This window comes from Sphaerodactylus townsendi, linkage group LG09, assembly GCF_021028975.2.
Source record: "Sphaerodactylus townsendi isolate TG3544 linkage group LG09, MPM_Stown_v2.3, whole genome shotgun sequence".
Classification (NCBI taxonomy): domain Eukaryota; kingdom Metazoa; phylum Chordata; class Lepidosauria; order Squamata; family Sphaerodactylidae; genus Sphaerodactylus; species Sphaerodactylus townsendi.
The window spans coordinates 76,481,745-76,503,141 of NC_059433.1; the positions used below are offsets into that span (position 1 = coordinate 76,481,745).

The following is a 21,397-nucleotide window of genomic DNA, read 5'->3' on the forward strand; positions in this document are numbered from 1 at the left end:
AGGGGAAATCCATTTTAGCTTGCCATCGTTTATTTATAGAAAATACAATACATTCTTACGGAGTTAATTGGAACAATCTGTCACATTGGCAGTTTATTGATAAAAGTACTCCAGTCCTATTCAGCCTCAACTGATACTGGGGTTCCACGTTGCGAGCACGGAAACACACCTTGCTGCTGACATGCAGCTCCAGGGATAGGTGTGATCAAACCCCTTAAGGAAAACAGGCAGCTGAGCTGAAGAAGAAGAAGAAGAAGAAGAAGAAGAAGAAGAAGAAGAAGAAGAAGAAGAAGAAGAAGAAGAAGAAGAAGAAAGAAAGAAAGAAAGAAAGAAAGAAAGAAAGAAAGAAAGAAAGAAAGAAAGAAAGAAAGAAAGAAAGAAAGAAAGAAAGGAGGAGATTTGGATTTATATCCCACCTTTCTCTCCTGTAAGGAGACTCAAAGTGGCTTACAAGCTCCTTACTCTTCCTCTCCCCACAACAAACACTTTGGGAAGGTAGGTGGGGCTGAGAGAGTGGCAGAGGCTTATCTGATGAGCCAGATGTGTTTCCGCACTCCTACATTCCTGCTGGGTGACCTTGGGCTAGTCACGGTTCTTCGGAACTCTCTCAGCCCCACCTACCTCACCCCACCTACCTCACAAGGTGTCTGTTGTGGGGAGAGAAAGGGAAAGAAGCTTGTAAGCCACCTTGAGTCTCCTTATAGGAGAGAAAGGTGAGACATAAATCCAAACTCCTCTTCTTCTATATTGTTAAAAGATGACTTCCTGGTTTTTCCACCAGAATCTTTGCAAGACAGACTATAAATGGACTAATAAATATAAATAAATCAATGTAGTCTCAAAGGTCTGAGCAGAGGCCTGCTGTATTGTGTTCATGCAACCCTAACTTCAAATAAAGTTTTGCAGGAACAAATGAATATTACACTCTTCTGCACAAGTGGCACACTATTTGTGATCACAAGATTCCCTGTTTTCCTTTGAAGAGATGCCAGGAGTGAATGCCAAAGTTTTACCTTTTCTGAACGTGCAAAGGCTGAAGATTCCCGACGGGCAGCCCTTCTGGAGTGAAAAATTTCAACAGCTCTTTAGCATCAAGCAACGTTGTTGACTCCTTTTGGCTATCTTTACGCCCCAGCAGCTGTTCAGAAACTCTAACAGGAAAAAGAAAAGCGGGTAAAAGAACAGCTACAAAAACCAGCAAGCCCAAAGCAAACTCCAGTAGCAATTCTTATTAAGGAAAGCAAGGCAGTTCAGAAACGATTCGCCTACATCCAAGAAGTTCACATATTGCACAGAATTACCTTGCTTTTTGCTTCATTTTTTCAAAGTTTTCCAGGTTCTGGAGGACGTTTCTCTGTGGCCACTCCAAAGGATTTGAACATTTCAGCTCCGATTCTGAGTCAAGAAAAAAGGAAGGAGGGGACCAAAAATCAAACAGCAGCTTAATTAGTTACTCAAAACACAGCAGAGACCAGCTCTCCCATTAGGCCGAACAGAAAGTTGTGCGTAGCTCAGGTATAAACTTGGGGGGGTCTCAGCCCGATCCAGTGAAAGACATTCCTCACAAGCCTCTTGCTTTCTGCAATCCATATGGTAACAGGTGGCCAACATCTGCACTCCCAAATATTGCATCCTGGTGGCTCTGGCTGTGTTTTGTACAAAACCCAGTGAAGAGCTCAGTGAGCAACCTTAAAAACAGGCCTGGTGGATCTGATGAAGGCCTGCCCATTTGTCCCATTAGCACCGTGGTGGCGAACCTATGGCACGCCAGATGTTCATGGACTACAATTCCCATCAGCCCCTGCCAGCATGGCCAATTGTGAATTGTAGTTCATGAACATCTGGAGTGCCATAGGTTTGCCACCACTGCATCAGCACTTTCTGTTTCGTTTGTTCCTCAACTCATTTAGGCACCGTTCTCTTTCCTCCCAGTACAGGAGACCAGAGACCACTGTTTGGCCTCTTGTATTGTGAAGCTGCCAGTGTGCTGGCAAATAAGAGGAGAGGAGGTGTGCGGACTGCACCTGGCCAAGCACGTGAGGCACCATGGAGCCCCAGAAGCAACACCAGAGCCTCAGTGGCTTATATCAGTCCTGCGGGCAGGAAGCCAGTCCTGAATGTTGACCAAGACTGTCTGGTGTATCATTGCCTGGAAGACTTGCCGGAGGTTGCCTTGAAGAAGACCATTCTGAACCAAAGGGCTAAATCACTATGCAATAAAGTCCAGGGGTGGCCAACCTATGGCGCTCCAGATGTGCATGGACTACAATTCCCTTCAGCCCTGCCAGCATGGCCTATTGGTGTATCATTGCCTGAAGCACTCGCCAGAGGTTGCTTTGAAGAAGACCATTCAGAGCCAGAGGAACCAAAGGGCTAAATCGGTATGCAATACCAGCGGTGGCCATCCTATGGTGCTCCAGGTGTTCATGGACTACAATTCCCATCAGCCCCTGCCAGTATGGCCTATTCCCTTGACACACATTTTTAACCAGTTTGCAATCCATACTACAGGGATTGCAATTTACTCAGCAGCTTCAATGGAAGCTTGTCAAAAGTTCAAAGGTACAGCATCCACCAGCTCATCATCTGTACCCTAAAAGCATTGTAAAAGTTTGGTGACCCGTAATGTTCTCTTGTAAACACTACACTGATTTTTCCGCATCAAGGCTTGACTTCTTTGTGTATGAATCCTTTCTCCCAATTTACCTAAGCAAATACCAGGCTAATGAACTAGCAATTTCCAGGCTCCCCTTTGGACGGAGCTTTGAAAACTGGCATTATGTTGGCTAGCTCTGATCTGGTCCTACCCTGTAGAGATCTGACTTTCCTGACTCCCCTTTTCAATTTCTTTCTGAACCATTTCTTAGAACTTCTCTCATTTGAAATGAAATGCAACAAGTCAGACTTTTTTTTTGGAAAAACTTTCCACTTAGATTGATGTTTAAATCTGATGGCATTGTGGTCACTGTTCCCAAGGAGTTTGACAACACTTACATCTTGTTTCAGATCTTAACCATTATTCAGGGTTAAGTCAAGGGTCACTTCCCCCTCTAGCTGGCTCCATGCTGAATTGTTCGGAGAGAAAGTAATTTATCATGTCTAGAAATAGAGTTTCTTTGTCACAACCTGCCCGAGCTCTTATGAAGCCCATGTAAAGTTAGCTGGAAGTCATCCATTATTACAGAATTTTCTCGTTCGGCTACGTTCCCTGAATCATTTTTTTGCTTAAAGGCTGATCAAATATCCTATGGAAGAGGGGACACTTTGCGGTCTGACCTTTAGAAGGAATGTCTTCTCCCGCAAGTTCCCAGAACAATACTACTTTTTCAGCTTGAAATTTCGATTCTCAATGATTTTTTGGAAATGTCTGTCCCTGTTAAACTTTCTCATGCATTGAATTATGCAAAGCTGACCCACCATATTGCCTTCCCTGACCTTTCTGCATTCTGAGATGAACCTGTTCTCTTGATTTTCACTGTTCATTTAGGTCTGCAATTTGCCCACTGTTTATCTAAGTTGGCTTTCAGTACCAAATGCTGGGATTCCCAGCTTCTGACTTTGAAATTTCTGGCAATCACTTATAAATCATAGCATCCCTCTCCAAATGCCCACTCCATGTACATTTTTCCTACATCTTTTTGGTCTCTTTATATCACTCTAATTTGTATCCACATGTGACACGTACCTTCTACTGAACTGAAATTACAACTAATAACAAAAAAACAAGTTCTGCTTGGAATGCCACACCTTCCAAATGGTACAATTCCCATCAGCCCTTGCCAGTGTAGCCAATGCTCATGTTGGGGAGGGACTGATGGGAATTGTAGTTCGTGAACATCTGGAGGGCCGTGAGTTTGACACCCCTGTCTTTGTACATGTAGCTTATTGCTGTAACTGCATTAGGACAAATCGTAAGCAATCAGAGCACAAACCCATAATTAACCAGCTACAATATTTGGGGCAAAATATATCAGCAGTTGCCTGAATAGAGCAAAACTTCTGTTAAGGGCAGAACAGCATCTTAAAATACACGAGATTACCAAACTTTTGCTAAGAAGTCTGATAGTTTTATGCTTCCACCTCAGAATCTTTGTTTTAAGCTGCTTTCACTAACTTTTAAATGTGGGGTTTAAATTTTAAAAAAGACTACTTTGAAAAGGCACACATTTTGATCAATGAAAAAGATGACTTGCCTTTCCCCACAGTCACTGCTTTGAAACATCTTCTTAGTATCCAAACCCTGCCTCCATCATTTTGGGGCGAATGGGAAGAAGTAAATTCATATGATGGCATCTGTGCTGTCTGTCGCTACAACACCTTAATAATGTTAATCTGTTAGTAAAATTTAAAATATGAGCTATTTCACCATTCCCTCGGAAGATTTCTCCCCTTCCCTCTCTCTGTCTGGTATATTGCGTTAAATGGATGCCCACTGTATTCACAAGACAACCATATGTGCAGGGAAGCAGCAGGGATTAGTTCTTGTTGAGTGAATTAAAATTAAATGTCAGCAGAGCAGTAACACAAGGATACTTTTTTCTGATGTTATCAAGGAGAAGCGCAGATGTGTTAAGTGCTGTCGAGTCGCTTCCAACTTATGGCGACCTTGTGAATTAATGTCCTCCAAAAACTCCAATTGTTAACAGACATACTCAGGTCTTGAAAACGTAAGGACTTCATCGGGTCAATCCATCTCGTGTTGGCTGCTCTGGCAGCTGACTCTCAGCTGAAGCCTCTCAAACCCTGCTCTCCTCAGACTCTACCACAGTGGTGGTGAACCTATGGCACGGGTGCCAGAGGTGGCACTCAGAGCCCTCTCTGTGGGCACGTGCAAACAGAGTCGCCCTCCCCCCACACACACACATCTAGGCTGGCCTGGGCCGCAGGGCTCTATTATTAGCATTAAACCTAAGACCTCGTTTTGGGGAAGCAGTGTAGGTAACCCTGTTAAGCACTGTTAAACCTCACTGATTTTCATGCGAAGAACTGAAGCACGATCCTTCACCTGGGAGTAAGCTCGGTTGCTGGCAATGGGGCTTGCTTCTGAGTAAACCCTCCTAGGGTCGTGATTCACCCGTTGGAAGAGTTGCACGGATGCTTCAAAGCAAAGCCACCGACTACCACCAAGCTTACTCCCGAGTAACGCACGCCTCTGAGCCAACCGTTTTTTCTAAACTAAAACCTCAGTATTCAGGTTAAATTGCCGTCTTGGCACTTTGCGATAAATAAGTGGGTTTTGGGTTGCAATGTGGGCCCTCAGTCTCAAAAAGGTTTGCCACCACTGCTCTACAACAAAAATTTCAGGAAAAATCAGGAAAAAATTCTCCAATCTGGAGCTGGCAACCAGGCCTGGCCTCAATGAATCCTCCCTCAAAGACCAAAATAGGCCTGGAATGGGGTCTGCCCCGCCCCGCACACAAAGGATACGTACCACAAACTGTCCTGTGGTCTTCAGTTTTGACCGCTGCTATTGGAAAAACGCTTTTGGGAATGCTAGCATTCCACAACTCTAAAAAACGTTCCCTGGTGCGTGCTAACATGGTTTTCAGTTCCTCAACTGAAACAACCGGGGATGGTTTGGTTGTTTCCTGCCTCTCTGAAAAAAAAAAGAACACAAAAGCATTGCTGAGGTTTGCACGGTCATTGACAAGGTACCTTTAACACAAAGAGCGCGCTTTGAGTAAACACTTCATACCGCTCGTTTCAAAAGGGCTGGAGCTACACATATGAACTACCTTTAAAAGATAACCTCATCTTTAAAGACAATTTCTGCTGGTCGCTCCCAGCAGACTAATAATAATGAGCCTTTTTCATATATGTTCAGAATTATCCCAAAGTTGTTTTGTAATAAGACAAAATGCAAAGATAGTCTGGAGGAAGGTGAAACAAGAGGGTTTAAGATGCTAGATTTGCTTTAGCCTTTTCTTCACATGTCCATGTGAACCTCGGCTTACCGTAGACAAGAGGTGGTTGAGAACATGTGCGGAAGGAACACTTGTGAGGGGAGGGTAAAACTGAACTTTGGACTTCCCCATTGAAAACAATAGAAAAGTTTCTCTTTGAAGGTGGACCATAAAGTCCACAGGAGCTCAGAGTAATCCATGAAAAGACAAGTATAAAAGACCTAATCACAAGAAACCGTACTTTTTCTACACTCTCAATCCACAGCAGGTTGACCATGGGTGCTAGCTTCCTCCTTGTCATCCCTGAGGAGACCAGACACGCTCCGGCTGGTCATCCTGTAGCTTCAGCTAGTCCCTTTAATTCCTGCGAGCGAGGTAATATGATGTGCTTTGAATGCTTTTTGCTATTGCGCTTAATAAACCAGTTTGATTTATACGTGGTGTGCCTATGACTGGTGTTGATCTCCTTAAGAGTTGTTTTTTTTAAAAAAAAACCTTATAGGACTGCTTTTCTGCACTTGATGTAAAAAAGGAATCTTTCCTTCCCCATCATCTCTTTCTCAGCTTTATTATAAGGATGGCAACTGGCTGCAACTTGATGTGCAAATACCAAAAGGCACAGCATTCCGACTTCATCTGCTAGGCCAAGGGTCTGCAACCTGTGGCTCTCCAGATGTTCATGGACTACAATTCCCATCAGGCCAGGGATGATGGGAATTGTAGTCCATGAACATCTGGAGAGCCACAGGTTGCAGACCCTTGGCCTAGCAGATGAAGTCGGAATGCTGTGCCTTTATTACAATTCCCATCAGTCCATGAACATCTGGAGAGCCACAGGTTGCAGATCCCTGTGCTAGGCTGACCAAATCCCTCAAGTCACAAGAAATGTTCCATCCCTTTAATATTGGGCTCATAGGACGCTGTTTACTTCCATGCTATAGAAAAGCTTCAGCTGCCGTTTCCCCACATTCAGCTACTAGCAAAAGGACAGGACATATTTCTTCAAGCACGGTGGCATTTCAAGCCTGCCATATGTGCCACACGAAACCGCTGGCTAAAGGCACAGCTGAAGCGTCTGGCAGAAGATCTGGCAAGCATATTTCCCAAGAAACCTCTCGTTTGGTTTTGCTTTCATCTTCTCATGCGTTGTATAGCTTAGCTCTTGAGTTAGCCCTCTGGTTGGGTATCTGCTCTGAAAGTAGTAACAAAAAAAATCCCTTGCAAAAATAGCAAAGATACGTTAACATCTGTTTTGAGAGACGACCCGCAAGCGGAAAACGCATTAGATGCACAATGCCACGTTTTTTCTAATGAAAACACTTTAAAGCGTTGCTTGAATGTTCTTGTTTCCTCAGAGTGGAACATAAATACTGTCAAATTAAACCTAAATTAAGATAAATTATTATATATCAGCTCACAGGCTGGCGGCTGTTCTTTCAGTTACTTACTCGGGCATTGATTCAAAGCTAACGCCTGGATGCAAGCCAGTTTCTTCTCTCGCTGTAAGATCTGCTCTCCTCTGACAACTGGAAGGGATCTGATGATCTCTTCAGCCATACCTGTATGAGGGGTGGGAAGGTGGGATTTCATGAGACAAGAGATGATACTACGAATCACAAAGTGACATGATTTGAAATTCTAAAATTTAACAAGGAACAGCAGTGGCGTAGGAGGTTAAGAGCTCGTGTATCTAATCTGGAGGAACCGGGTTTGATTCCCAGCTCTGCTGCCTGAGCTGTGGAGGCTTATCTGGGAATTCAGATTATCCTGGGCACTCCCACACACGCCAGCTGGGTGACCTTGGGCTTCTCGGAGCTCTCTCAGCCCCACCTACCTCACAGGGTGTTTGTTGTGAGGGGGGCAGGGCAAGGAGACTGTAAGCCCCTTTGAGTCTCCTACAGGAGAGAAAGGGGGGATATAAATCCAAACTACTACTCCTCCTCCTCCTCCTCCTCCTCAAGTTTCATACAAAGAAGTCACAGGTCTCACAGCTGGGTGTGTTTTGTACGTGTGAGAGTTCAACATTTAAAAAAAACGAAACAAAATTGGTTGCCCAAAGCCAGGCATTCACATAACCTCACTATTTCACAAGAACAGAAACAGAAGCCACCCACATTTCACAGTTTATTTTTAAGTAACATGCTTGATTATCTTTAAGAGTTAGAAAGGTTTTAAAGACTAATGCCCCTTCTGCACATGCAGAATAATGCACTTTCAATCCACTTTCAATGCACTTTGTAACTGTGCAGAATAGCAAAATCCACTTGCAAACAATTGTGAAAGTGGACTGAAAGTGCATTATTCTGCATGTGCGAAAGGGGCACGTATTTAGTTCTGAGGAATATAGTTCTTTTCTAATGAAGAATGACACCTACGTTGCAATGGAATCTAATTCTCCCACCCAATGCTGAGAAATGGACTTACTCTCTTCAGCTTTCTCAGCCTCTGTTGTCAGTTTTCCAATTATTTCAGCAAGCCCAAATGAACCGTTTATCTGATTGGCTGACCAGATCAACGTGGCTTTACAGCCTCCACAGCCGTTGCCTCGAACTAAGAAATAATAGCTGCAAGTCTCTCCTTTCAGTTCAACTTGGGGAACTAATGAGAACAGAAGAAATGCAACAGAAGTTATTTTTAAATATCTCACCAACTTTACTAATGTTAGCAACATCTGTTCAGGTATACAAGCTGAAAAATTTCCCCACATTCAATATTTGGGATCGCCAGAAGGGCTTTTTAAAATCACAGGTGCACTCCAACAACTTTCATTAACACACACACACACTCACATGTTCACACCTGTGTCTTTATAATTTACAGGAGACTTATTTACACATTCAAACCAACACATGCTCCAGATGTACAAACTTTATTTGTATGAGTTCCCAGGTTTCACAGCCAATGGAAATGAGAATCTCTCTCTCTCTCTTTCACTCTCCTGGTATCTTTATATTTATTTTAACAATCCATTTCCCATCCCTCACAAAGCATTGTTAAGTTTCAAAATACGATAAGGCGTTTTGAAAGAGTAAGAGAGCTGGCTGTTGTGGGTTTTCCAGGTTGTGTGGCCAACCCACAACGGCCAGAATTAACTGGCCTTCGACAATACAGTAAAAGATCTGTTAAAAAAAATAATAGCGCAATTCTAAGGGTGTTGTGTACTGTGCAACTGTGCGCTGTACAACTGTTAGCCAGACTCCTAAAGGGTTCCAGCAGAGGATGGGAGGCAGGAAAATGATTTTTTTTATTAATCTTTATTCATTTTATATAAATTGACAACATAAACAATCATTACCACCTATCTAAACCTAACACCGTTCCCACTACAATTTGTGAGACGGTTTCCTCCCCTTTTTGTGTTGTACTAACTAACCTATACTTATTACTAACTTTTTAAAAAAAAAACACCTTCTCGGGAGGCAGGAAAATGATTGAGAAGCAGTCAACTACCTCCCTCCATGCCTCTGGCCTGCCCACTTCCACACCGATGCTAGGTTTGATGCCAGGGGTCTGCCAATAGGCAGCAGCTGCAGAGCTACAACAGTGGCTGAGAAGTGGTAGAGCAATGCTAAGGCACTGTGCCGGAGTACCTCTGATTTACACTGGTGTTTCTCCATGGTATGCCAGTATAATGCCTAGTTGACTCTCTTAGCACTTTTGGGGACCCCCTCTTAGGATTGCACTATAAATGTTTTAAAAAGAAAGAATGAATGTTGCTAGAAATACCAGCACTAATTTTCTCATGCTGGCATATATTCTATCAGGAACTGCTGTCAATCATAACCTTGATTATACTGGCTATATGATGTGTGAGCGTTTTCCCAAGGACAGGTAGGGCCGCCTGTTGCGCAAAAAATAAATGATCTTCCAAATCAATCCCTTATTATTCACAGCTGGGACCAACACTGACATAATGAAGGTGTTCTTAGCAATGGCAAAACTTTACTCCAAAATGGGAAAACTTACAATGTATTTTACAGTGTGGAACGTCGCTAAAATATGCACACACAACTCACCGCTGATGACTTTAGGTTTCTGTGCCATATATTCCTTCCATTTCTTTGTATTGAGTTGGACAGGCAAAGGTATCAACATTCCACTTACACTGCAAGGCAATACAAATAGTGCTCCAACCTGTACAAAAACCATATATATGTGTTACTTTTTTATTACGAATCTGCTTCCCAAGAGATAGTATTATGAAGGTATCTGGCAATTCCATCCATTGGGGACACCTCCTTATAGAGAAGAATTATGAATCTGGTTCACACAGCATAGTGAAAACCAGTTAAATATTTATTAACAATATATATCGTCTGCCAATTAGGCAGATAGGGTTTTGGGATTCCCTCACACTAAAAGAGAATCTTTGGAAGAACTGCTTGGATAAGGCTGAAGCTTGTCTTTTTTGTCTTCAAGGTAAATTGGGAACCGGTGGTGAATTTCAATGAATGTGACTTTACTTTGTTCCACTGGTGCTGTTGTTGCCGTAGGGCAGAACTTTGTATTTCAAAGTGCCCCTCCCTCCACATATTTAAAGTCCCAGGCATCTGGCTAATGATCTAGAAATCATGAGTTAGTTTTATTCAGACCTATAAAGTTCTGGACTAGTGAACGTTTGACTATTCCTCAAATATTCCTTCCTAATCTAATTACCTTAAGGGAAGCTATTGACTAACTACTCAGAGCAGATGCATTTGGTGGGGAAAAGCAATTCAAGAAAATTGCAATTAAGTATTTATACCAACTCTAACATGTGGTGCTTATAATTAAAATTTACACTTAGAAATGAGGCAACACACCATGCAGAATCGGTCCACAGTGTACATTTAAAATGTATTGCAATTTATTTTGCTGAGTTGAAAAAACAGCATACCTTTCCATGAAGGGAAGACATCTGACTCCAAAAGAGCATAGACTTGTCTTTGGCACTGGTGTTTGCCAAGCTCCTACATACTGAGTTAAGAAAACACATCTTCATAGATACCCATGAAGTGTTAATGTTTAGATTTATACATTCTGCAATAATATAGCATTATTTAGATCTTTCTTTACAGGTTAGAAGCCCACAGCCATTAAATCTATCTGATTTATGGGATTATTGTGATTTATATTTGCAAAAGCACCACACTGAAATGAATGGTCAGCAAGCCCCTGCCCCCACGTCTTCTCCAGAAGAGAAATTACGACTTGCAGAGTTCGTTAGAAAGTGGCAAAAACAAAGACATATGTTTTGAAGCTGTATTTCATGTGACTTGGGGCAATATTACCATTACCATCTTTCATTTCTGTTAGAGGAAAATACCATTACATGCAAATTTACTACTAGGTAATTGTGATAATTTATGAAGTCCCATAGATCAGAAACAACCAAGTTCCCCTGAAGGCCCAAAATTTGTGTAAACAAACAGAATGTACCTCTGCCTGTATGAAGTGACCGACAGTATAGGTCTGTACTACAAGTATAAGAACAGTAAAGTTTAGCAAAGCAGTGGAGTAAGATTCTGATGCTCATGTATCTAATCTGGAGGAACCGGGTTTGATTCTCCGCTCTGCTGCCTGAGCTGTGGAGGCTTATCTGGGGAATTCAGATTAGCCTGTACACTCTCATACACGCCAGCTTGGTGACCTTGGGCTAGTCACAGCTTCTCGGAGCTCTCTCAGCCCCACCTACCTCACAGGGTGTTTGTTGTGAGGGGGGAAGGGCAAGGAGATTGTAAGCCCCTTTGAGTCTCCTACAGGAAAGAAAGGGGGGGATATAAATCCAAACTCTTCTTCTTGTAAAGTACTTCAACAGATGACCAGTTTATGGGAAGCTCTAGGGCAGGAGTCTGCAACCTGCGACTCTCCAGATGTTCATGGACTACAAATCCCATCAGCCCTTGTCAGCATGGCCAATTGGGGCTGATGGGAATTGTAGTCCATGAACATCTGGAGAGCCGCAGGTTGCAGACCCCTGCTCTAGGGAGAACAGAAATATCAGCACAGAGTTGCTGGATCCAGGCTGTGGAACTCCTGGAAATCTGGGGATGGAGACTGGGGAGGTTGGGGACTTGAGTGGGATACAACACCACAGAGTCCACCATCCCACCCAGAGAATCCACTTTCTCCAGGGGAACTAATCTCTGTAGCCTGGAGATAAGCTGTAGTTACTGGGAATCCCCAGGTCCCACCTGGAGGCTGGCATTCCTCAGCAGCAAGATCCAGAGATATCTAGTAGTCACCAAGATCTAGAACTATCAATAGTTATCTCTGGTTCATGCCCTTTCCATGACCTAACAATGTGCACAGGCTGTCAGGTATGAGGCAAGCTCTCCTCTGAAGACCCATATCTGTAATGACGTAATTCATCCTGACATTTTATTTTCTCTTCTTTAAAATGGATATATGTGTGCGAGTATGTGTGTGTGAGAGAGAGGGCAGGGGGAGGAGCGCAAAACATTTGTAAAGAGACATGTGTTAAGTAGAGTGCACTTGTAGACATATGAACTTAGGAGGAGTGCCCACCACATGTTTTTGCTATATTTAGCAAACAGTATACTTTAAAAAGTTCAAGGACGGTGGCAAGGGGGGGGTTCAATCCCTATTATACAGACTGCATTTTCTTGGCAAGAACATCAATACAGCTTCTGTGTTGGACACCCCTGGTCAAAATCTAATCCAGCTTTCCCTATGTTCTGCTCTGCAAATAAATTGAAGAGACAGGGAGATAAAATACATCGTCAGACACCTTTGCCAGCTGGAAACCATTCTGTTTCTCCATATTCTTTCTAACAGTAGCCTTTCATCCAGAATAGTGGTTGCACATCCATACAACCAGATGCTACGGCACCCCCATTTCCTTTAAAACCTTCATGATCCACACACTGAAAAGCTTTGCTGTGATCCATGAAGAAAATCAGCTTGCGTCTCATAGATTGCAGCAAAGCATTTGGTACCTTTTTATAATTACAAATCTCACCTTATTCCTCCTGCTATTGCTGTAACTATATTTTTATATTCCTGATTTATCTATCAGGGATGCTTTTTAATTGGTTTGAATCATAATTGTGTAAAAAAAAATAAGTCTGACTAAAATGAATAACTTAAGAACAGTTGCTACAGCCCCTTTGCCCTCCTTCTCTACTTCAACCAAGGCCAAATAGGTGTTCACGTATGAAAAGACCGCTCCCAAAATATCCTGCACCTGAAATATTCTCATTAGCCCAGTGCAAGCAGGGGCACACAAAACACAAATCAGAACAAGTTTGGCCACAAAAGGATACAAATCAAACTGAAGGTCAGACACTAAAGATGATGGTAGATCAGACAGTCGCACCATCTGTATGAATTTCAATGCAGGACTATAATAATGGAAAACCTGAAAGGGCACGTAGATGAGAAAGTTATTTTGCTATTGTTCTGTTTATCTGAAACACACTATTGATTCTTCTAACCGAGACATAGAATACAAATTATATAAGTTACAGCTGGGATCTAAAATATTAGCCATGCACAGAGCCCCTTTTCTCTTCTCCAGCAGCCCACAGAACAGATCAAAAACTCTGCCTTGGAGGCCAGGAGCCTCTCCAAAGCAGCAACCCGGAAAGTGGTACAGACCACTGCTGGAAGTGAGAAAACATCGAGTATGAATCAGTCCCCCCCAAACAAGTAGTGTAGATCAAAGAAAGATCCAACGCATGCTTTTACCTTTGGCAAGCGAGCATTGGTCCGCTTCGTCCATTCAGTTTTGTCAAAATACAATGGCCTGCTTGTTGCAGGACTCCTTATACAGAAATCTGGAAAGGTAATTTCAGAGCCAAACTGAAAGACACCAAGCATTTAAAGGATAATAAATGCAAAAGCCAGAAGTTACTTTTGAAAAATCTGAAGTATTTATTAAAGCAAGACCTTTAAAATGTAACTAAAATAAATAAATAAATCATTACAGTAATAAAAGCAGAGCTAAGTATAAGGTGCATTTCTAAAAGCAGAATAGATAGTTTTAAGAAGAGGCACTAGATCCTTCTCGAAGGTGCATTCAGGCTGGCACTAAATGCATTGGGTTGCAAGTATCCCCATCTATCATCTGTCACATGGAATGAGGGATTGGGTAGCAACACAGGTAAGAGTAGAGTGCGTTGCCTAATTTTGATATCCCTCCACTTTTGTTCACAAAATTCTTTCCCCATCCCCCATATCTCCTGATGTGGGGAATAAGAGAGGATGGCTCCTTAGCTTCTTTCATAATTGCCTTTTTTGCCCCTCCACCTATTTGAATGGCTGGGGCATCTGCCCCTCTTGTCGCTGTCTCCTCGCCCCTCATTTGCGCCTTATGCTGCCCATTTCCAGAAGGATTCAACCAAGCAGATGCTTATCCTCAATGATCATTTGCATCCAGACTTGTGATCGATGCAGGGTGTTGCCATACGAGAGATAAAATATTTGGTAGGACTTTTTCTAATGTGAGAGTTAAGGTTACGCTGCCATAAATACCAGCCTTCTCCCTCTTCTGTAAATTTGACTGTGAGAGGAGAGTTCTGCCAACCAAGCTATTGCATGTTCAGTGGCGGGGGGGGGGGGGGGCCCATAGGCGTAGCTGCCACGGGGCAGGGTATGACTGGCACCCCGGGCGGCTGCCGTTCAAGTCACAGGGGGGCGGAAAATCGCCCCACACTCCTCCTCCTTATTCCCTTGCCCCGCCTGGCCAGGCCCCACAGAAGCTTTTGCATGCGCCCCTGGCCTGGCCCCGAGGGCGGCTAAGGTAAGTGGGGCACGGGGGGGGGCACAGGGGCCCATGGGGGGCGGGGGGAAGAGTCTGCCCCGGGCTCCATTTTCCCTAGCTACGCCACTGGGGAAAACATACACTTGGCTTCATTCACATGATCAGTGTTAACAAAAATCAGAATCTCAGATTTCCAGACCCAAATCTGATAACCCAGAAAAGGAATTCTACACTGCTTCAACAAGTCGTACGCCCCGGGTCAGCATGCTTAAACCAATACAGAACAGCTTCTGTAACTGATGACATTCAAGTCAAAAGCATCAAGCAAGATTCCATGCTTAAAACCTGTATGTATTTTCAGCGGCATGCTATAGGACATGTTACAGTAAGAAGGTTCAGACCCATCACAATATAGCACCTTTTGCTCCCATATCTGAATTCTTCCTCTCCACAGTTCTCTTGAATCAATGCTATTGTTCAGGTTTTCAGGAGCCACAATGTGCGCAGATAGATAATCAGCAATTTTCTGCCACCTATGAGAAGATGATAACATGAATGAGTTGTGAATTTTTAACTCTCCCTCTTTCTAAGTTGGTTTACAAAAAAAGTAGATTTAAACAAGTTATTTCCCCACGAAAAATTGTTAATTTCTTTGAGCAACAGATTAACTGCAAAAAGTAATAATTAACATGAAACTTATTTTGTTATTCTTGCATGCTATTGCAAAACAGGCTGCATATACTACTATCAACACCTTTTGAAACATGAAAGAGGCAAACAAGGATTTCGTCGGCATTTAGTATTTTAACAGCGTAATTTTAAGCAGAATTATGCCCTTCTGAAAATACTTAGAATGGAATAACTCTGCATAGGACTAGGCTGTAAAACATTTCTTTTTAGCAGCTAAGCTGCTGCATTCTGGATCAGTTGGAGTTTCTGAGTTGATTTTGAGGAGAGAACCACGTACAGTGCATTATAGTCTCGATGTTACTACAGTATGAATCTTGGAGACCAGGTCAGCTGCATTAATGCAAGGGGCCATTTTACGAACTAGGCTGAGTTGGCGGAAGGTCTTTTATTGCAGCTTCATTAACCTGCTACTCCAGTAATAAAGCTGAATCCAATATGATTCGAAGGCTTCTTAACCAAGTCTGCAAAGGTCGGTTGAACTCCATCAAAAGTGGCGAAAATATGGTTGGGATCGCAGACACGACACCAGAGAGGAGACGCGAGGTAGACAACATCGTGGGAGACAACAGATAGGTAGCAAGATGTAACTAAACATACAGTAATATACCTCCATCTTGTCAGAGTTTAGTTTCAATTTGTTCACTTTTAGTCAATTAATCATTGAGGGCAGGCAGCAATTCAGGACCACGACGGCATCACCAGATTTGGATCAGTATACATACAGCTGAGTATCATCAGCATATTTATTACCACCAACTCCAAAAATAAAAATAATTTGTCCTAAGGGACCTACATACAGATTGAAAAGAATGAGGAATAGAACTGCACCCTGTGGAACCCTTCAAGTTAAGTTCCACAGCAATGAAAACTGGTTCCCAATAGCAACCCTCTTTGTCCGATCCATGAGGAATGATTTGAACCTGTTCAGCACACAATCCCAGATACCTATTTCTGCCTCCATGGGCCTCAGCAAGATGGCCTGATCTACTGTACCAAAGGCAACATAAAGCAACACAGTTAAACAGTTATCTTGAGACAGACGACACAACTCACGTTTTGCCTTCCTTTGCTACAATAATTATTTTTGCTGCATGCCATTCTCTCAGATGTTTCAAGGCACCAATAACAGGTAAACAGTCTTTTAACCTCGGGGCATCTCCATCTGAGGACTGCAATATGACATCAACCATTGCTCTTCCTGTAGAGACAATTTATCACACACACAGGTATTCAAGCACTTTAAATTAGGAAAGGAACAACTCGGTTCTAAGCAACAGACACACAGATGTGGCTTTATCACCAATTAACCACTGAGAGTTTTAGGTACAAGATTTGTCAGAACTGATGAGCACGTTCTCCATCTCTCTGACATCTGTTTGCAGAACATTCAAGTCTAATGATACATTTAAAAGAGACAATCTCACTTTGCTGTCAAACCTCCCCTGTTATTCTCCATCTCTTCCTGGAAACTCCAACTGGTACAAAATGCAGCCGCATGGCTCCTCACAGGAACTCCATGTGAGCGCATCTGTCCCGTGTTCTGCCAGGTACAATGGCTCCCAATGGAGCACCAAGACAAGTTCAAGGTTTGGGTTTTAACCTTTAAAGCCCTAAGTGGTCAGGGCCATCGTATCTGTGGGTCCCCCTTTCCTAATGCGACCCCTAACAGAGCTTTACCCTCTATGAGTAATCACTTCTTGGTCGTCCCTGGGTCAAAAAGTGTCTGGCGGTCCTCAAACAGGACCAGAGCATTTTCAGCTCTGGCTCCTGCCTGGTGGAATGCTCGGTCTAACGAGATCAGGGCCCTGAGGGACTTGTTGCAGTTCTGCAGGGCCTGTGAGACAGAGTTGTTCCACCAGGACTATAGTTGAGGACAATAACAGTAATTTTCTAGCAGAGCTGGCCACCCTACCCCCTTCCTTTTTCCTACATTGGATGTATTTTAATCTCCGTATCTTGTAAGGTACCTTGAGCCTGCAAGGGAAGAACAGCCTAAAAATTCAATAAATAAATAGATAAAAAGTTGTTATCCTGTATTTCTCTCCTCTCCCCCCAAAAACCCTTTTATCCTAATTTGAGCTTAAAATTGTAAGAACCATGATATGATAAACCCAGTGGTGGGATCCAAAAATTTTAGTAACAGGTTCCCATGCTGGTGGGATTTCAAACTGTGGCATAGCGCCAATGGGGCTGGGCGGGGCACGACAGGGGCGTGGCCGGGCATTCCGGGGCGGGGCATTCCTGGGTGGGGCTGTGGCAAGGACACTGCCGCTGTGCTGGTCCTTGGCCAGGAAACGAATGCACGCAGGCGCAGGCTACAACGCACGCCGGTGCACTTCCTGCTAGACTGCTTCAAGTTCTGCGCACTACTGCTGAGAGGAGGGGCGTAACTAAGGCAAAAATCACGTGGCAAAATTACCAATTAGTAACCGCCTCTCGGCACACAAAAATAATTAGTAACCTACTCTCAGGAACCTATGAGAACCTGCTGGATCCCACCTGTGGATAAACCCCTAAAACTAGTATTTAATTTACTCCACCTCTCCAATGTGCACCATTCAGAGGAATTGGGGGGGGATGGTGCCAGGGGCAACATCTGCTCCGGGCACCCCTGCCCCACTTACCTTAGCCAGTAGGAGTCGCCGCAGGCCCTCGGCCCTGCCAGGCCGTTTCTTCAGCTGGCGGAGCCGGCAGGGCAGGGCCAAGGGAAGCCTGGTAGCAGCCCAGCCAGGCTGCTCCTTCGGCCAGCGGAGACTCCCCCAGCTGAAGGAGCAGCCTGGCAGGGCGGGGCTGAGGGAGGGGTATGGGGGGCAATTCTCCGCCCCTGCAACGTGACCAACTGGCCTGTGCCTAGGGACATGTGGCTCCACACGTCCCCATGAAAACTCCGCCTCTCGCACCATTTCACCTCTGACTAAGGTCAAACTCCTCTTAGGGGTCTTTGTAACAAATTGCTTATTTTGACCATACAGCAAACAAGTATATATAACTATACAATGCACGTGTATGAAGAATTTTTTTTGACAACATATTTGTGGAAAAATCTCCACCCCACATATGAAAATATCAAGCCACCAGATTTCTGTGTCAGTAATACTACAAGGCCAAAATAAATCTCTATGTAGATGAGCTGAACAGGGACAACTCCCAGTGTCTGTACAAAGTCCAGGCTTGTACATATGGTATTTGCCTTCTTTCGCTAACTTTATTTACAGATTTGAAATGTTCATTTCAATTGGAAAATGTTCTGATTCAAGTTTCCCTGGAAAATCCACATCACTGATCACGACAGAGTTCTTATACTCAAAGTGATGAGGGAGAAAAGTCCATTTTTTACAAGCGCTGAGAAAACAAAGACTTCCAAGTTTCTAAAAACTATTACCAGGAGCAGGAAGCCTGTCCACTAACTGATGTATATTCTCAGCAGATTCTTCGTAGAGACTAAATTAAAAAAAATAAAATTAAAAATTAGTGATCATATTTCCAGCTCTATCATGCTCAAAGCAATATAAAATCCAAACACAAGAACTGCAAAATATCAAGAAAACGGATCTAGATATCATAATAAAAGATAAAACAATATTAATAACTTCTCAAAACCTCAAGCATGTGTTGTCAAAACAGAACAGCAGCACTTCAAAGCAAACCTCCGCCACCAAAACAGGAAATACAGACATCAAGGCAGAGTCTGGAGCCCTAAGACCCTAGTCGGAAAGGGCTCACTGGAATAACAGCACCTTATACAATCTGATAAATCTAACCAAAGAAGGTGCTCCTTGCAGAGGCTAGCCTGTTGACTGGTGAATTCCAACACTCACAGTGGAGTGTAGTTAAGAGCAAGGGACTCTAATCTGGAGAACCGGGTTCAATTCCCCACTCCTCCACATGAAGTCTGCTGGGTGACCTTGGGCCACAATTCTCTCAGAACTCCCTCAGTCTCCCTGTTGAATAAAACCTATATACCAGGGGTCTTCAAACTATGGCCCTCCAGATGTTCATAGACTACAATTCCCAAGAGCCCTACCACTTGGCCATGCTGGCAGGGGCTGATGGGAACTGTAGTCCATGAACATCTGGAGGGCCATAGTTTGAAGACCCCTGCTATATACAAAAAAAAAATGCTACCAAACCTGAAAGAGATCATTGCCATATTGATTGATACGATTCAGAGATTAACTGACTGGCTCCCTCTTGTGGCATTTATATTTTTATTGCTAAAACCAGTCAGTAATACAATCCAGGGATATTTGGTATGATTCTACTGAGAGCCATCAACACATCCAAAGATCTGGAATATACACACTTCACTTTCTGACCATTCAAGAGCTAGGTAAGTTATTGAGAAGTTAGATACTCATAAGATAACAAGAATAGATTACTGACTGGCTTAATAACAGGCAATGGAAAGTAGGCATAAGGAGGCAGGTGTGTTAGTGTGATTAATTAGGCTCTTTTGAGTTCCAGGTTTGCAACCCCCACTCTGCCACGCTAGTTTGCTTGGTGATCTTTGATCTGCAATGCACTCTCAACCTAATATATCTGACGGGATTGCTGAATGGAGGAGAAGAAAAAGATTTAAACTGTTTTGAGGCCCACTGGGAAAAAGGCCGGGGATAAATAAATGAACAAAATGTTCAGTTCTCACAATTTGAGGGAAGTAAGCTGTAGAACACCCCCAGGGACTCATAGGTTCTCAGGCATGTAATTTTTTCTTAAGTAATCGGAATGGGGCAAGACATAAGGTGTAAAATTTTATAAGTGGTACTAAAATTATTTACAACCAAAACAGGCTGGAAAGACCTCTCTTCCACCTGAGAGAATGGGCAACAATGCAGCAGATGAGATTCAGAGTAAATAAATGTAAAATTATGCCACATATATACAGCTGGAATAGAGGAAACCCAGGAAAAACAGTTGGTTCTGGTGGTTTTCCGGGCTGTGTGGCTGTGGTCTGGTGGATCTTGTTCCTAACATTTTGCCTGCATCTGTGGCTGGCATCTTCAGAGGTGTATCACAGAGGGAAGTTAGGAACAAGATCCACCAGACCATGCCCACACAGCCCAGAAAACCCACCAAAACCAGTTGAATCCAGCCGTGAAAGCCTTCAACAATACCAGGAAAAACAACTTGAAAATGACAGGTCAGTGGGCAGCAGAAATTTAAAAAATGTATTTGATGCTATGAATTATTAGTAAAGGAATGGAAAATAAAACTAGCAGCTACTGTGCCATTTGAAACATTGTGGTTCTGGTAGCTCCATCTCAAAGAGAATATTACAGAGCAGAAAAATATACAGAAATATGCTACGAAAATGGTCAAGGAGCTGAGAATTTTCCTTTTAGGAAAGTACTGAAAAGTTTGGGGTTGTTTAGTTCAGTTAAAAATAACGGAGTGAGGGCAAAAGTTAGCTATTCATAAAACCAGAAAATTTACAGCGAGAACTTTTTTCACCCTTTCCCATAATACCAACTTTGGGTTTGCACAATTAAACGGATTCAAGACATGTAACGCAAAAGTAACACATGGAAACAAGCCACAACATGTAGAGATGGCCACTAACACAGAGATGGCTTCAAAATGGATACATTCATGAAGGCTAACAATGCAATCAGAAGAACTGCTCTCTTTTAAGTCCATTGGAGTCAACGCAAACAGAGCTGCACTCTAACATCCAACAATGATAATTAATCACAATGGCTTAATGAAAACGCCATGATTCAGAAGTGTGTCAAAACACGACAGCTGACACGAAACAGGTGGGCTGGATGAAGCTTCACTCAAATAAAGCAGGGCCTTTCCTAGCTTCTCAGAAAGGCTATAACAGATGCTCTATTGAGAACTTTGTGCTGCCATTTTTATAGCCGTGTGGATTGTCTCATTGTTTTATGGCTGTTTTGAATCATCCTAAAGGACCTTGCTGGAAAGGACATCGATTAACAAAACCACACACAGCGCTCTTCACAAATTAATTATGGATTGAAGGGCTTGGAAGGCGGAGGGGCTGCTGATAGAGCACTCTCAGATTCATTTTACAATCATTGTTCTCCCCTAATAAAAAAGCAGCTTTATCAACACACAAATATGCCTTCTCCTCCCTGAC

The 21,397-nt window shown here is 43.1% G+C and overlaps 1 protein-coding gene across 1 annotated transcript in view; it reads right to left on the reverse strand.

The window, feature by feature from the left end:
• Positions 1-21,397, reverse strand: part of LOC125439491 (MDM2 binding protein) — a 39,378-nt gene that overhangs the window by 12,312 nt on the left and 5,669 nt on the right. Inside the window, exons 4-15 of the mRNA XM_048508592.1 lie at positions 18,680-18,738; positions 16,351-16,495; positions 15,026-15,140; positions 13,593-13,706; positions 13,169-13,263; positions 10,780-10,852; positions 9,920-10,037; positions 8,328-8,501; positions 7,352-7,462; positions 5,432-5,596; positions 1,302-1,395; positions 1,014-1,151 (exon numbers count right to left, since the gene is read on the reverse strand). Of these exons, the coding sequence (XP_048364549.1) occupies positions 1,014-1,151; positions 1,302-1,395; positions 5,432-5,596; positions 7,352-7,462; positions 8,328-8,501; positions 9,920-10,037; positions 10,780-10,852; positions 13,169-13,263; positions 13,593-13,706; positions 15,026-15,140; positions 16,351-16,495; positions 18,680-18,738 (1,401 nt within the window). The remainder of the gene's footprint in view (positions 1-1,013; positions 1,152-1,301; positions 1,396-5,431; positions 5,597-7,351; positions 7,463-8,327; positions 8,502-9,919; positions 10,038-10,779; positions 10,853-13,168; positions 13,264-13,592; positions 13,707-15,025; positions 15,141-16,350; positions 16,496-18,679; positions 18,739-21,397) is intronic.